The sequence below is a fragment of the Erinaceus europaeus genome, chromosome 12 (genome assembly GCF_950295315.1).
Source record: "Erinaceus europaeus chromosome 12, mEriEur2.1, whole genome shotgun sequence".
In the NCBI taxonomy this organism is placed as follows: Eukaryota; Metazoa; Chordata; class Mammalia; order Eulipotyphla; family Erinaceidae; genus Erinaceus; species Erinaceus europaeus.
The window spans coordinates 2,624,257-2,641,041 of record NC_080173.1 but is presented as its reverse complement, the minus strand read 5'-3'; the positions used below and the strand labels follow the sequence as shown (position 1 = coordinate 2,641,041).

At 46.6% G+C, this 16,785-nt stretch overlaps 1 protein-coding gene across 6 annotated transcripts in view; it reads left to right on the top strand.

Moving 5' to 3' along the window:
* PECAM1 (platelet and endothelial cell adhesion molecule 1) overlaps positions 1 to 16,785 on the top strand; it is a 57,761-nt gene that overhangs the window by 13,041 nt on the left and 27,935 nt on the right. For all 6 annotated transcript variants that reach the window (XM_016190246.2, XM_060202571.1, XM_060202573.1 and 3 more), the window contains exons 6-11: positions 2,524 to 2,772; positions 5,144 to 5,419; positions 9,551 to 9,835; positions 10,875 to 10,982; positions 14,637 to 14,664; positions 15,290 to 15,363. In XM_016190246.2, coding sequence (XP_016045732.1) covers positions 2,524 to 2,772; positions 5,144 to 5,419; positions 9,551 to 9,835; positions 10,875 to 10,982; positions 14,637 to 14,664; positions 15,290 to 15,363 — 1,020 coding nt within the window. The remainder of the gene's footprint in view (positions 1 to 2,523; positions 2,773 to 5,143; positions 5,420 to 9,550; positions 9,836 to 10,874; positions 10,983 to 14,636; positions 14,665 to 15,289; positions 15,364 to 16,785) is intronic.

The window sequence follows — 16,785 nt, the reverse complement described above, 5'->3', positions numbered from 1 at the left end:
AATGGACATGCCCTTCATATGTAGGTGACGTCAGTGATGAGAGGGCAGTGCTGATTTTCACCCTCCACCTGCATGACAGGCACATGTTGAATATGATTCCCTGAATCCTGCATTCTCAGACCTCTAGTATAACCGGTTCCCTGCAGAGAAAGTTTGAGTATAAGTCTTCTTCTCAGTGTGTAGATATTTGTAGATAATCCCTCCTTTTGTACCACGGGCCAATGTGCATTTACTTATGTGAAAGATCCAAGTCTTCTTAACTGAAATTCCCCAGTAATAGAAGACAAAAAAACAAATATCACAACCGATATTTTCTGGGAATATCTGAATCAGGAGAGGGCAAGACATCCTGAACTTCAACCGTAGCTGTTCCTGCCATGGGCCTCCAAGCTGAAAACCCTGAAAGCTCCATAGAATGTATGGACCTCCAGAGACTTCAGATGCTGTTCGCACCCCTCCCTGTAAGAAGTGCTGGAGAGCTGGGGGCTAGCTGCTCCCCAGCCCCCCGTGGCTATCTGCTGCAAGACTGCACAGCATCCCCCTGTTCTGGGCACTCTGCCTCAAGCCCATCCTGTCACTCCACAGACATTTTCCCACTGCAGACATGGATGCCACGCCTTGGTCCAGGCTTCTGCGGTTCTCATGGCTCGGATGATACAATTCACACTTCTTTCGGTGTTACCAAGGTGTGATCTACAGACCTCTCTCTTCTATTTCCACTGTGTTCCAGGCCAACTGAACTTTCAGTTGCTTTAACCTCCTGCCGGGCCTTCCATAGGCTGTTCCCTCTGACTCAGACACTTGGCCTATTTGCTTGGGTAACTTCTTTTTTTTTTTTTATAATTTATTTCTTTATTGGGGAATTGATGTTTTACATTCAACAGTAAATACAGTAGTTTGTACATGCATAACATTCCCCAGATTCCCATTTAACAATACAACCCCCACTATGTCATTCATCATCTTTCATGGACCTGTATTCTCCCCACCCACCCCAGAGTCTTTTACTTTGGTGCAATACGCCAATTCCATTTCAGGTTCTACTTGTGTTTTCTTTTCTAATCTTGTTTTTCAACTTCTTGGGTAACTTCTGTGAAAAGGCCTCTTCTGATTCACCAAGCCTAGGTTCAGTGTCCCCTCTCTAGGATTTGCCGAAACACTGTGTCTGAATCACTCTCAAGACATGAGCACTTTGAAACTGGGAACTGTTTCTTTTTCACTGCTTTCTCTTAGTGCTAACTAAGGTGCCTGGCACAGAGATGACCTGAAAAAAACACCTTGTGGGCTGAAACAAGTGAATGGATGAATGAATGATCGCATAGATGATCCCTTACTGCTTTATAGGCTGAAACAAGTGAATGGATGAATGAATGATCGCACAGATGATCCCTTACTGCTTTACAAGCTGCAAAACTTCCTTCTTAAAATATATTTTAAAGTTTTTTTTTAAATATTATTTCCTTTTTGTTGCCCTTGTTGTTTTTATTGTTGTTATAGTTATTGTTGTTGTTGTTGTTGATGTCGTCGTTGTTGGATAGGACAGAGAGAAATGGAGAGAGGAGGGGAAGACGGGGGGCAGGGAGAAGAAAGACAGACACCTGCAGACCTGCTTCACTGCCTGTGAAACGACCCCCATGCAGGTGGGGAGCCGGGGGCCTGAGCCAGGATCCTTACTTCAGTCCTTGAGCTTTGCACCATATGTGCTTAACCCACTGCACTACCGCCTGACTCATATATATATATATATATATATATATATATATATATATATATATATATATATATATTTAATTTTATTTGTTTTTATATATGGAAAGAGAAACTGAAGGAAATGGGAGATAGAGAGGAAGAGAGAGAGATACCTGTAGCACTCCGTTACCATTTGTTAGGCCTTCCCCATGCAGGTAGGGACTGGGGGCTTGAATCCAGGTTCTTGCATATGGTATTGTGTGCACTTTACCAGGTGCACTGCTGCTGGACCCCACTGCAAAATTTTCTCTTTTTTTAATATTTATTTATTTATTCCCTTTTGTTGCCCTTGTTGCTTTATTGTTGTAGTTATTATTGTTGATGTCATTGTTGTTGGATAGGACAGAGAGAAATGGAGAGAGGAGGGGAAGACAGAGAGGGGGAGAGAAAGACAGACACCAGCAGACCTGCTTCAACACCTGTGAAGCGACTCCCCTGCAGGTGGGGAGCCGGGGGCTCGAACCAGGATCCTTCTGGCCGTCCTTGCGGCACGTGCGCTTAACCTGCTGCACTACTGCCCGACTCCCGCAAAATTTTCTAATCCATGTCTATGAAATCGGATTAACAAGAGCAGAAAACCTGCCATTGCAGTCCAGACAGAAAATGAACTCTAGCTTTTAACTGTGCAGTCATCTGGTTGGTATATGAGAAAGCAGAAGAAAACATAGCAGGAAGTTGGGAGTTGCCTCTGTCAAAAGTCAAGAGACTCTGTCAAAGGGCTCTGGGGGTCACACCCAGCAGCATCTCACCCATTCCCACTCACTGGTTTTTCAGAGCTGTTCTCTAAGCCCGTGCTGGAATCTACCTCCTTGAGGCTGGACCGTGGTGAAAGCCTCAACCTGTGGTGCTCAATCCCAGGGTCACCTCCAGCCGACTTCACCATCCAAAAGGGAAACCTGACAGTGTCACAGGGCCAGAATCTTACCATAGTGGCATCGGAGGAGGACAGTGGGTCCTACACCTGCACTGCTGGCATTGGCAGAGTGGTCAAGAAAAGCAACATGGTCAACATAACTGTGTGTGGTGAGTACATCCTTGCTGGCTCCCAGAGTCCTCGCCGTGAGTGGAAGAAAGAGATTTGCCGGCTTCTTTCTCCTCTACTATGATGGCAGATGAGATTGGGACAGCAAAGAAAAGACAGAAGAATGAGGGAGTCGGGCAGTAGCGCAGCAGGTTAAGCGCACATGGTGCAAAGCACAAGGACCGGCATAAGGATCCCGGTTCGAGCCCCTGGCTCCCCACCTGCAGGGGAGTCGCTTTACAGGCGGTGAAGCAGGTCTGCAGGTGTCTGTCTTTCTCTCCCCCTCTCTGTCTTCCCCTCCTCCACTTCTTTATGTTTTGTCTACCAATGACAACATCAATAACAACAACAGTAATAACTACAACAATAGTAAAAGACAACAAGGGCAAAAAAAAAGGGAAAATAAATATTTTTAAAAAGGCGGAAGAATGAAACAATAAATCAAACGAGTGAATAGTTCTGCTTAGAATACAGGAGAAAGGCAGAACACTGAACATAGTGTCAGCAAAAACCAAACTCGTGGCTTTTCTCTCTTTCTTTCTCTTTCTTTTTTTCTTCCTTCCTTTCTTTCTTTCTTTCTTTCTTTCTTTCTTTCTTTCTTTCTTTCTTTTCTTCCTTCCTTCCTTCTTTCTTTCCCTCTTTCTTTCTCTTTCTCTCTCTCTCTGTCTGTCTTTATCTTTGTGGCTACGGTATGCTACTGATGTGGTCTCTGAATTGGGCAAGATTTTGGCTGCTGGAGCAGGCACCCACCCAAAGGGATCAGGGAGGAACTCTGTTTAGTCTATGCTAAACTTTCAGATCGAGGCTTCAGTTTTAACCGACATCCTGGCTTACAAAAAGGACTAAAACTTGTAGTAGGTGGAACATGGGTACTCAGGCCACCTCGAGAGCCATACAGCTGGACTTGACAGTGCATAAAAAACTTGGTCAGAATGCAGTTTGCAGGGCAGGGGGAGCTAGCATAATGGCATGCTAGAAATTCTATGTCAAAGTCCCTAAGCCAGAGCTAAGCAATACTCTGGTAAAAAAAAAAAAAAAAAAAAAATATATATATATATATATATAATTAGGCAAAAAAAAAATAATGTGGCACTCTGGTCACCTTATCATGGTCATAGTCATTATTTACTCTGGGTACTCAAATTTAACTTGTGGCTGTGGTTTATCCAGCCAAGATTTAGTGAGCCAGGATTTCACCCTATTGTCAACTATTTATTCTTTCTTTTCTTTTTATTTAATATTTATTTATTTATTTATTCCCTTTTGTTGCCTTTGTTGTTTTTTTTTATTGTTGTAGTTATTATCATTGTTATTGATGTCGTTGTTGTTGGATAGGACAGAGAGAAATGGAGAGAGGAGGGGAAGACAGAGAGGAGGAGAGAAAGACAGACACCTGCAGACCTGCTTCAACACCTGTGAAGCGACTCCCCTGCAGGTGGGGAGCCGGGGGTTCGAACCGGGATTCTTATGCAGGTCCTTACACTTTGTGCCGCATGCACTTAACCGTTGCACTACTGCCTGACTCCCGAACTATTTATTCTTTTTAAAGGTTTATTTATTTACTAACATAAGAGAGAGAAGGAGAGATAGAGAGAGAGAGAACCACAGTATCACTGTGGCGCATGCATTGCCTGGAATTAAACTCATGACTTTATGTTTGAGGGTCCAACACATTATCTATTGCACCACCTCCTTGGCCATATATATATTTTTTTCCCTCCAGGGTTATTGCTGGGGCTTGGTGCCTGCCCCACGAATCCACTGCTCCTGGAGGCTATTTTTTCTCCTTTGTTGCCCTGGTAACATTGTAGTTATTACTTGTCGTTGTTGTTGGATAGGGCAGAGCGAAATGGAGAGAGGAGGGGAAGAAAGAGAGGGGGAGAGAAAGACAGACATCTGCAGACCTGCTTCACCGCTTGTAAAGGAACCCCCCTGCAGGTGGGGAGCCGGGGGCTCAAACTGGGATCCTTACACCTGTCTTTGCACTTCATACCATCTGCGCTTAACCTGCTGCACCACCTCTCCCCTGACCCACTTTTTTTTTTAATGGTTCTGAGATTTGAACACTTTTACCATTCCCAGATTATTTTCATTCCTTTTACTTCAGATAGATATAGAGGGAGAAAGTAAAAGACAGAAAGAGAAGAAGCATACGTGCAGGAAATTGTGATGCTTTTCTTGAATATGTATCGTCCTTACGGGTTTGCGACTTTCTCTTTCCCTCTCCCTCCTCCCCACACATACACATGTTACCTGTCCATCTTGAAGGAGCCCTATAACGGTAAGGAAGGTAGGTTGCATGCAACACTGTGATTGTGACGGAGATTGGAGAGGTTACCTCTTAGGCTGAATCTTGTGTTTTTTGCATTCTAGAAATGCTCTCCAAGCCCAGGATTTTTCACGACCCCATATTTGAGGTGATTAAAGGACAAACCATCGAAATCAGTTGCCAGTCCATCAATGGAACAACACCAATTTCTTATCGCCTTTTAAAAGCAAGTAGCAACTTGGAGCACAAATACATGAACTCAAACAGACCTGCAGTATTCAAAGATAAGCCAACCAAAGATGCTGAATACCAGTGCATTGCCGACAATTGCCATTCCCATGTGGAGATGGTCAGTGAAATTCTGCAGGTCAAGGTGATAGGTGAGTTGTGGTGCTCTGCGGAGAAAGCCTTTGGAACTGGAGCTCAGTTCACGTTCTCAGAGGTTTGGGGCTGCTCACAGATTGTGTGGTCAAGAGAAGGGGAGGAACTAACACAAAGCCCATAGACATGACATGTGGTCAAGTGGGACCAAGGCCCAGGGGAAAGGTATTGAAAGTAGGCGAGGACTGGTGGTGTGGCTAATACGGTCTCTTCGGCATCTTTCAGAGGAAATGTCAGGCGTAAGAGGTCATGAGAAGTGGTAACAGTAAGAGTGAGGAACCCCGCACTACAGCTCTGAAGGTGTGTGCTCAGACTCCTTAATGTCGGCACCTTTTCAGATAGGCCGACATCTGCCTCTGAGAACTGTAGATCCGAGCTCTTCTCTACTGCCATCCTTTGCTGCGGACAAAACACTGCTGTACTCGGACCTCGTGGCACTCAGCACGGCAGGCTGCCGCCTCATGGGACTTGCTCATGTTTGCCTGGGACCCTCACACTCTAGAAAAATAAGCTAGGGGAGTATTTCAGTGGCAAAGCATGTGCTTCCCTTACTCTGGGTTCACTCCCCAGGAAGAGAGAGAGAGAGAGAGAAAGAGAGGAGAGAGAGAGTGAGAGAGAGAGAGAGGAAGCGCGAGAGAAAGAGAAACTTACTAATGTCCTGTGGTGTTTTTCCTTGAATTTACCTTGTGCTTCTCAGAAGCCTTATAAATGCCATTACTTGCATCTTGGGGATTGTCTGCATTTTGTTGTAAAATCTTAAAGAAATTTCCCCGTATCTTTGAATAACATGCCTCTTTGTGCTTATCCACATATGCCAGTGTGTGTGGGCTACATCTTGAGCTGGGTGAAGAGATTCCTGCTTCTGTCAGTGTGCAGTCTTAGAGTGGCATACGTCTCAAATTGGTACCAGTATGTAAAACACCCAGTGCTGTCATGCACACAGTGAAGAGTACTAGTTTTTAGTGATGATTCAAGAAACACAGGATCCACCTGATTAAACCATGTGCCCAATAACTGTGAGCAAGCACAAAGTGTGACCAGACAGTGCATGACTGTCACACAAGCTGTTCTTGCAGTGAAGGTGATAGGAACTTGGGGCATGAAAGACGCCATCTAGGTAGAGTAGGAAGAGCAGAGGGCAGCAAAGAAGACTGGAGAGAGCCCAACACCACCCTAGTCAAATACATAAGCAGAAGGCTTCACAGAGCATCTCAAAAGATAGTGGGCTAGTCAGATGCCTGATAAATCGGCCAGGAATAGAGAATTTCTGGGTATGAACTGCAAAGGTAACTGAGCCCAGCTGTGAAGGACATCAGATACCACTGTGAGAAACTGCAGGCTCGTCCTGTGTTCAATGAAGAGTCTGAAGAAAGAGGGGGAGGATGGGAGTCGGGTGGTAGCGCAGCGGGTTAAGCGCACGTGGCGCAAAGTGCAAGAACTGGCGTAAGGATCCCGGTTCGAGCCCCCGGCTCCCCATCTGCAGACGGGTCGCTTCACAGGTGGTGAAGCAGGTCTACAGGTGTCTGTCTTTCTCTCCACCCCTCCATCTTCCCCTCCTCTTTCCATTTCTCTCTGTCCTAACAACGACGACATCAATAACAACAATAATAATTACAACAACAATAAAAAATATTTTAGAAATAAATTTTAAAAAAGAAAGAAAGAAGGGAGGATATGATGGGAACAGGATCTTAGAAAGATTTCCCCATGATTCTGTCACTTAGAAAGATAAGAGACGTCAGGTCTCATGATACATTAAGAATACAGAAACAAACAAAAATAATATAGAAACCCATGGAAAGCTGTGGGATTTTACTGAAGTTTGCTGAACTTCCTCCGTGTATTCAGCCACCTCTTACATATTTAAATAAGTGACTCCCATGCATATTTTAAAATACATACAAGGCCCGTAAGACAATCCTTTATTTATTGTGAGACACTACAGCTTAAGAAACAATTTGTGGGTGTTGGGCTAGGAATTGAGATCAGGCATTCTGGCTCCTGAGCCTGGCTTGCCCCCACACTCATGCACTTCACAAGAAGAGAGAGAGGTGGTTCTTTTCAGGCCACACCCTCTAGAAGTCAGTTTTGTGGGTGACCTCTGCAGCCCCACCCCAGACCTGGTGCCCTTTCATTGACCCAGAAACTTCATCATCTGGCCACCTGCCTCCCTCCCAGGAAGGTGACTCATACGTCAGAGGCCAATCCATTGTCACACTAGTAGAAAACTCTTTGTGGAAAGACCAGGATCAGAATTTTGGTGGTAAAACCTGAAGTCAGGAAAAGGGAGCTAGCAAGAAGGTAAACTCTGCATAGATCTACTGGGTAGGAGAGCCGAGACAGACATGTAGGTGACGGTGCTCGTGTGAAAATCAAGACCCAGGAGTCAGGGTATTGATCTGGGTGAGGGCTATACAGGTAGGCACAAAGTGCTCTGTGCCTGTGTGTGATACGTTGCAGTGTCTGTGAAATGACCAAAGGGGAGAGTAGGGGTGGAATACTGAGGACTGGGGTTTGCAGAAAGGTCATACTTAACAGACAGAAGGAAGAAGGAAGTAGTGAATAGAGAGGGTGTCTCGAGTGCAGAAAGAAGAGAATCAGGGTTGTGAAGCATCACCAAGACCGAAGGAAAGCTGAACCCACAGTGAAGACCTGCCGGCTCAGAGGCCTACGGAGTGTCTGGATGGGAAGGCTGGGAGGACAGTTGCCTCTGGACTTAATCTCCCCAGGCTCGGGAATGAGTCGGCTAGGGCACGGGAGACACGGAGCCGCTTCAGCAGCAGAGCAGAAGGACCATTTCAGAAGCGGGGGGTGAGGTGGGGGGGGGAGAAGCGTGATTTCTGAGTTAGCAACAAAGAGGGAAAGAAGGATCTGAGAGCAGCACGTTTAGACCACAAGTCCAGGGGAAAGGAGAGAGACACGAGACAGGGCGGTAACTAGAGAAAATGGCGGGTCAGAATTGTTTGTAAAGTCTCAAGAATAACACTTCTCTGTAAGTAGAAAGGAGGAAATATCACACACACACACACACACACACACTCACACACACACATACACACACACATCAGTTGATCTCGTATCAAGCTGAGTGGTCAGTGATACTGGAGTTATAGACAGAAGCTATAACTCTAGGTTAGACGTTTCTACTGTTTTCGTTGTTTATTTTAATTTTATTAGTGACTTAATGTTGATTTACAAAATTAAAAGATAATGGGTATAATTCCTCACTGTTCCCACCAATAGATTCTGTGTCCCCACTCCCTCCATTGGAGTTAGTTCTTATTTCTGTAGTCATCTGTCTGTATCTGCCCTCTTCCCACCACTCCCCATGGCTCTCTTCCTTTCCAAGTCACACCTACTGGAAGTCATCTTATTGCTACTTCCACGTGCTTCCTTTTGTTCCTCTTCTTTCTCCGTGTCTCGAAGGTGGTGGAGTTCAAAGCCCTCTGATCGATCATCTTCTAACATTTCTCCCCCCCTGGAAATATGAACCTTTTCGTGTGTGCCTCCAGGGTCATTGCTGGGGCTCAGTGCCTGCACTATGCACCCACTGCTCCTGGTAGCTATCCACCCCCCATTTTTATTGGATAGGACAGAAAGAAATTGAGAGAGGACGGGGGATAAAGAGGGAGAAAGACACCTGCAGACCTGCTTCACTGCTTGTGGAGCGACCCCCTACAGGTGAGGAACCAGGGGCTGGGATTGGGATCCTGTGTGGGTCCTTGCGCTCCATACAATGTGTGCTACTGCTCAGCCCTCAGAATTCTCTATGGGGAGCGGAAGGTGGGAGTTGTGGCTTCTGTCACCTTCTCTGCTGGATATAGGCATTGGCAGGTCGATCCATCCCCCAGCCTGTTTCTATCTTTCCCTAAGTGGGGTTCCCTAGTGTTTTATTTTTAGTCAACATGTGAGCACAAGAAGTGTCCTTTGGGGTCTTTCTGGAATAATCAGGGAAGAAAGAGCCTGGGACATGTGGGGCATGAGAGGGTGACCTGCGTAAAAGGCCCGTGTGAGTGAGTCATGCCCAGGGGAAGCTGACCATGGGCAGTGGCAGTGCCGTGCTCCTTCCGGTCCTTCTTCTTCTTTTTTTTTTTTTTGTTCTCAGTGCAAGTTCCTTTCTTGCCTTTCAGCCCCGGTGGATGAGGTCAAGCTCTCTCTCCTGAGTGAAGTGGTAGAGTCTGGGAAGATCATTGAGCTCCGATGTTCCGTGAATGAAGCATCTGGTCCCATCACCTTCAGATTTTACAGAGAAGGGGAGAGCACACCCTTTTACCAAACCATCTTGAATGATACCACGGCTCTCGGGCTCATAGAAGAGGCCAGCAAGGAGCAGGAGGGGCAGTACTACTGCATGGCCTTCAACAGAGCTACCCCTGCTAAAAACGCCCCCCAGAGCAGCAGACTGGCCATCAGAGGTAAGTCAGGGTCTCAGAGTGAGGTGCAAGATAGTCTCAAAGTCAAGGCCACAACTTACGTAACTTGTAAGACAAAGTGTGTGTGTGTGGGGGGGGGGATGTTGGGGGCTAACACCTCTTACTAAGGGTTCAGAGACAAATGTTCCCAGTTATTTGGTTACAGGCAGCAGAAAGCCACTCAAAGTACAGTGTTGGTTTTTAATCTTTTTAAAATTTATTTATTATTGGATAGAGACAGAGAGAAATTGAGAGGGGAAGGGGAGATAAAGAGGGGAAGACACAGAGAGGCACCTGCAGCCCTGCTTCACCACTTGTGAAGCTTCCTCCCTGCAGGTGGGGACCGGGGCTTGACCCTGGGTCTTTGTGCACTGTAACATGAGTGCTTAACCAGGTGCACCACCACACAGTCCCTCCACTCAAAGTATAAAAAAGGAATTGATAGTTACCAAGAAGTAGAAGTGTTTCATACAACCCTAATGCCACATTCTTGGCACAAAGATGTTATTGGACCCATTTGGGGCCAAATGTTCAACCATAAACCAGTTGTAGTCAGGAGACTGGGTCTTACAGAACAGAAATAGACAGAGGACTCTCCTTATATGGGTAGAGGGCAGTTTCTTAGAGAAGGGGAAAAACCTAACAGATCCTAAGAGTCTCCGCAGCCCTACAGTCCTTTAAGACCAAGCCTGATTCTGTAGCAGAAGCAAAAATTTTTTTAAAGAATTTATTTATTTATTTATTCCTGAGAGAGATAGGAGGAGAGAAAGAACCAGACATCACTCTGGTACATATGCTGCCGGGGATCAAACTTGGAACCTCACGGTTAAGAATCCAATAATTTATCCACTGTACCATCTCCCGGACCACAGAAACAACTTTTCTGCACCAACTCCATGCACAAGTCCCTCAGAGATAGACAGATGTTTGGAGTAAGATGCCAGTGGCAAGGACTGTATATGTCAGACTTTTGTTGTTGTTGTTGCTTGGTGCTGACAAAGGAAAAAAAAACATATGTTTAATTTCCTTTTTACATTTCTAGTCTTTTTTGCCGCGTGGAAGAAAGGACTTATTGCGGTGTTTGTCATTGGAGCAATAATTGCCATACTGATACTTGGAGCCAGGTGCTATGTTCTGAAGAAAGGCAAGGGTGAGCACACAGTCGTTCCATCCTGAGGGGCCCTTCCTGGTGAGACCAGAGTCGTTCCATCCTGAGAGGGGGCCCTTGCTGGTGAGACCAGAGTCATTCCATCCTGAGAGGGGAGCCCTTGCTGGTGACACCAGAGTCATTCCATCCTGAGAGGGGGGCCCTTGCTGGTGACACCAGAGTCATTCCATCCTGAGAGGGGAGCCCTTGCTGGTGACACCAGAGTCATTCCATCCTGAGAGGGGGGCCCTTGCTGGTGACACCAGAGTCATTCCATCCTGAGAGGGGAGCCCTTGCTGGTGAGACCAGAGTCATTCCATCCTGAGAGGGACCCTTGCTGGTGAGACCAGAGTCGTTCCATCCTGAGAGAGGGGCCCTTGCTGGTGACACCAGAGTCATTCCATCCTGAGAGGGACCCTTGCAGGTGAGACCAGAGTCATTCCATCCTAAGAGGGGGCCCTTGCTGGTGAGACCAGAGTCATTCCATCCTGAGAGGGGAGCCCTTGCTGGTGACACCAGAGTCATTCCATCCTGAGAGGGACCCTTGCTGGTGAGACCAGAGTCATTCCATCCTGAGAGGGACCCTTGCTGGTGACACCAGAGTCATTCAATCCTGAGAGGGACCCTTGCTGGTGAGACCAGAGTCATTCAATCCTGAGAGGGACCCTTGCTGGTGAGACCAGAGTCATTCCATCCTGAGAGGGGAGCCCTTGCTGGTGAGACCAGAGTCATTCCATCCTGAGAGGGGAGCCCTTGCTGGTGAGACCAGAGTCATTCCATCCTGAGAGGGGAGCCCTTGCTGGTGAGACCAGAGTCATTCCATCCTGAGAGGGGGGCCCTTGCTGGTGACACCAGAGTCATTCCATCCTGAGAGGGGAGCCCTTGCTGGTGACACCAGAGTCATTCCATCCTGAGAGGGGGGCCCTTGCTGGTGACACCAGAGTCATTCCATCCTGAGAGGGGGCCCCTTGCTGGTGAGACCAGAGTCATTCCATCCTGAGAGGGACCCTTGCTGGTGAGACCAGAGTCGTTCCATCCTGAGAGAGGGGCCCTTGCTGGTGACACCAGAGTCATTCCATCCTGAGAGGGACCCTTGCAGGTGAGACCAGAGTCATTCCATCCTGAGAGGGGGCCCTTGCTGGTGAGACCAGAGTCATTCCATCCTGAGAGGGGAGCCCTTGCTGGTGAGACCAGAGTCATTCCATCCTGAGAGGGACCCTTGCTGGTGAGACCAGAGTCATTCCATCCTGAGAGGGACCCTTGCTGGTGAGACCAGAGTCATTCAATCCTGAGAGGGACCCTTGCTGGTGAGACCAGAGTCATTCCATCCTGAGAGGGGAGCCCTTGCTGGTGACACCAGAGTCATTCCATCCTGAGAGGGACCCTTGCTGGTGAGACCAGAGTCATTCAATCCTGAGAGGGACCCTTGCTGGTGAGACCAGAGTCATTCCATCCTGAGAGGGGAGCCCTTGCTGGTGAGACCAGAGTCATTCCATCCTGAGAGGGGAGCCCTTGCTGGTGACACCAGAGTCATTCCATCCTGAGAGGGGCCCTTGCTGGTGAGACCAGAGTCATTCCATCCTGAGAGGCCCTTGCTAGAAAGCAGCTGTGAGTGTGAGAAGCGTCTGATTATGGGGACAGTCCTGGTTCCTCTGTGGGAGCTGAAGAGGTGTGGCTGGTGCTAATTGTTGTTTTTCTTACTGTGCTACCTTAATTAAAGATTTTGGTTTGGGCCTGCATGGAGATTGTATTGTCCCTGGATTAAGTTAGGCCACAACTTAGACAACTGGTTTTCTAGTTGTATATCCCAGAAGAAGATAGATTTGGGGGAGTGAGCTTCCTAGACATGTGGTCAGAAGAACCAGTCCTGCAGTTGTTAGAATGAGCTGAGTTCTATGAACACACAGACACAGAACACAGCCATTCGGTTAATCTGACCGTGTCATGATTTATTCATGTTTGTAGTTAACGATGGCTGAAAGGGAGCCTTGGGTCACCTACTGGCACACAGGCGTCAGTCAAATGGGTCAGACTCAAGGGAAGAAGCCCAGTATTAGCATACTCCATACACACACACACACACACACACACACACACACACTCTCTATACACACACACGCACACTCTACACACACACACTCCACACACACATACACACACTCCACACACACACACTCCACACACACACACACTCCACACACACACACTCTACACACACACACACTCCACACACACACACACTCTACACACACGCACACTCACACTCACACACACACACTCTATACACACACACACTCTACACACACACACGCACACTCTACACACACACACTCTACACACACACACACACACTCTACAAACACACGCATACTACACACACACGCATACTCTACACACACACACGCACACTCTACACACACACTCAACACACACACACTCACACACACTCTATACACACACTCTACACACACACACTACACACACACGCACACTCTACACACACACACTCTACACACACACAAACACTCTACAAACACACACACTCTACACACACACACACGCACACTCTACACACACACACTCTACACATACACACACACACTCTACACATACACACACTCTACACACACACACACACTCTATAAACACACACACTCTACACACACACACTCTACACACACACACACACTCTACACGCACACACACGCACACTCTATACACACACACACGCACACTCTACACACACACTCTACACACACACACACACACACACTACACACACACACTCCACACACACACACACACACACACACACACACACACACGTGGTCATGGGGGTTGATTCTTTGGAGCCACTAGTGCTGCTGTTTGGGACCAGTGGGTGAGGGTGCAGATAGGATGTGGAGTAGCCCTGGGTTTTGTCAAGAGCAAGAAAGGTGCGACCCCTCTGGGTAGTTGGGGTCCAGAACCAGTGCCTCCTGAAGCTGCCCCTGGCCTTGGTCTCTGGCCAGCTCTGGGTTTAAGAGCTCAGGGATTCACTCAGTCTTTACTTTTTGGAATGTTCTTGAATCAAAGTATTGATAATGGCTCAATATCTGACTGATCTGGCTCCTGTACTTGGTCTTCATCTCTAGCACATCCCACAGAGAAACATTCCTCCCAGCTAAAAGAGCATGATGTGTGTTGTGGAATTTTTTTTTTTTAATGTAAGATCAAGAGAAGACTGGCTTTGTTCGTTCAAATGGGAATATATTTGAATTTCTTTTATCTTTATAAGGGGTATTTAATCTTCAAGAAAATCAAATATGGAGGGAGTTGGGCGGTAGCACAGCAAGTTAAGTGCACGTGGTGCAAAGTACAAGGACCGGCAGAAGGATCCCGGTTCAAGCCCCCGGCTCCCCACCTGCAGGGGAGTCACTTCACAGGCGGTGAAGCAGGTCTGCAGGTGTCTGTCTTTCTCTCCCCCTCTCTGTCTTCCCCTCCTCTCTCCATTTCTCTCTGTCCTATCCAACAACGACGCCATCAATAACAACAACAATAATTATAACAATAAAAAAAGAAAAGACCCAAGTGGGTGTTTTATCTGGTATGAGTTGGCCTTGTGCTGTTCATGTGCAGTTCATGCTGACCTTGTGCTCATTCTTTGTCCTTTTACAGCCAAGCAGATGCCAGTGGAGATGTGCAGGTCAGTGTGCTTGGAAGTGAGGGGCTGCTCTGTGGGTACGGAGAGGCTTGTCTATATGGAGACTGTGGTCATTACCAAGCTTTCTCTGGTTCCTGGAAATTTCAGAAAATAACAGCCTTCAGTGTGAGTAGTGTAGGTGTGTGTGTGTGTGTGTGAAAGATTGCCAACTGTACTCTCATGGGAAGGAATTGCTTTATTCTGAGATCACGTCCTTCCTACATTGTTAACATTTGGAATCCACTATTCTGTATGAAATTATAATAGGTACCAGATGGAATTTTAAAAATTCACTTATTTGACAAAATAGAATTGGTCTTAAGATGGTTCTGCTATTTTTATTGTTCTTAAAATTCAAAGTTTATAAATATGGAAAGAATTCTCTTCTCAAAAGAAACTAACACAGGCTGAGGAATTTAGAGAGGGAGGGACACACACTTAGTCTTAACAGTGAAAAGTTTTGTCAGGTGATCTTAGAAATGGAAACCATGCCTGTTACTCCAATGAGAGAGCAAAGTTTTTCTCCTTTGAAGAGCTCTTCCTTATTTCCTCATAGTCTTTACTGTTTGGTTGCTTAGGAGTTAAATGTGGATACATTTTTCTTCTTTTTTTTATATTTCATTTTAAGGCCAGGAGCACCACTTCTGAACTCCAACAATGAGAAGGCATCAGATTCTAATCCTGAAGCCACCAAACATTACGGTATGATCGTGATTTTCTGTGGTTGCTAAGAGTGTTTACCAACTTGCTCATGTCCCCTGCTCCCCTTAGAAGTGGGATATATAGGCCTGGGTTCAAGGTGGGGGAGAAACCTGGCTTCCAAATAATAAGGCGACTTAAGCTGATCAGTTGCTAGGTGGTGAGTCAGTAAGTAAAACCAAAATTTAAGAAGAAAGGTGAAACATTATAAAACTTCACTGCCTTCTAGATATCCTGAGGATGAAAGGTGGAGAGTAATTATTTATGCTGGATTTTATTGTCAGAGTCCTTGAATAGTGCCCACGTGTAATCGCTCTCCATTTACAAAAGACCAGAAATCAAATTAAGACACTGGCCGACATCTGCTGACTAAATCAGTCACTTTTGAAAGTCCTGTCCCAGACCAGATTTGGGTCAGTTTTCTTTCTCAGCACATTCGGGAGTAGGTTGCCTGGGGTCTTACACGATAACACGCGTCCCGCAGAAGAAAAACACATTTGAGAAATGCCTTTCAAAGGGCATACTTAAGAAATACGTTTTAGGGGGCCAGGTGGTGGCGCTCCTGGTTAAGCGCACACATCACAGTGTGCAAAGCCCTGGGTTCAAGCCCCTGGTCCCTACCTGCAGGGGGGATGTTTCACCAGTGGTGAAGCAGGGCTGCAGGGGTCTCTCTATCTCTATCTCCCCTCTGCTCTCAAGTTCCCTCTATCTCATAATAAATAAAAATAAATAAATAAATATGTTTTAAGAACAGTGTTTGGGCCAACAAAGTAGTTCATGTGGATAGGATGTTCTCTTGTCACATGCACAGCTCAGGTCTGAGCCTGGCCCTTGCTCACCCAAGGACACTGTGGCCGTGGCTACTTCCCCTCTTCGCCCGGTCCTTGCGCTTTGCGCCACGTGCGCTTAACCCGCTGTGCTACCCCCGCACAATGTACAAAAATTTCAAAGAGGGGGAGTCGGGCGGTAGCGCAGCAGGTTAAGTGCACATGGCACAAAGAACAAGGACTGGTATAAGGATCCCGGTTCAAGCCCCCGGCTCCCCACCTGCAGGGGGTTCGCTTCACAGGCAGTGAAGCAGGTCTGCAGGTGTCTGTCTTTCTCTCCCCCTTTCTGTCTTCCCCTCCTCTCTCCATTTCTCTCTGTCCTATCCAACAACAATGACATCAATAATAACTATAGCAATAAAAAACAAGGGCAACAAAAAGGAATAAATAAATACAAATTAAAAAAAATTTTTTTAAGTAATTAGTTCAAACATATAATAGAAATCACGTGTTCTTCAGCGACAACCTGTTTGTTTTAGCAAAAACAAAGAAAATCCATTATAAATCAGGTGGAGGAGACAGCATAATGGTTATGCAAAAGACTCTTGTGCCTGAGGCTCCCAAATCGCTGGTTCAATCCCCCACCACACCATCAGCC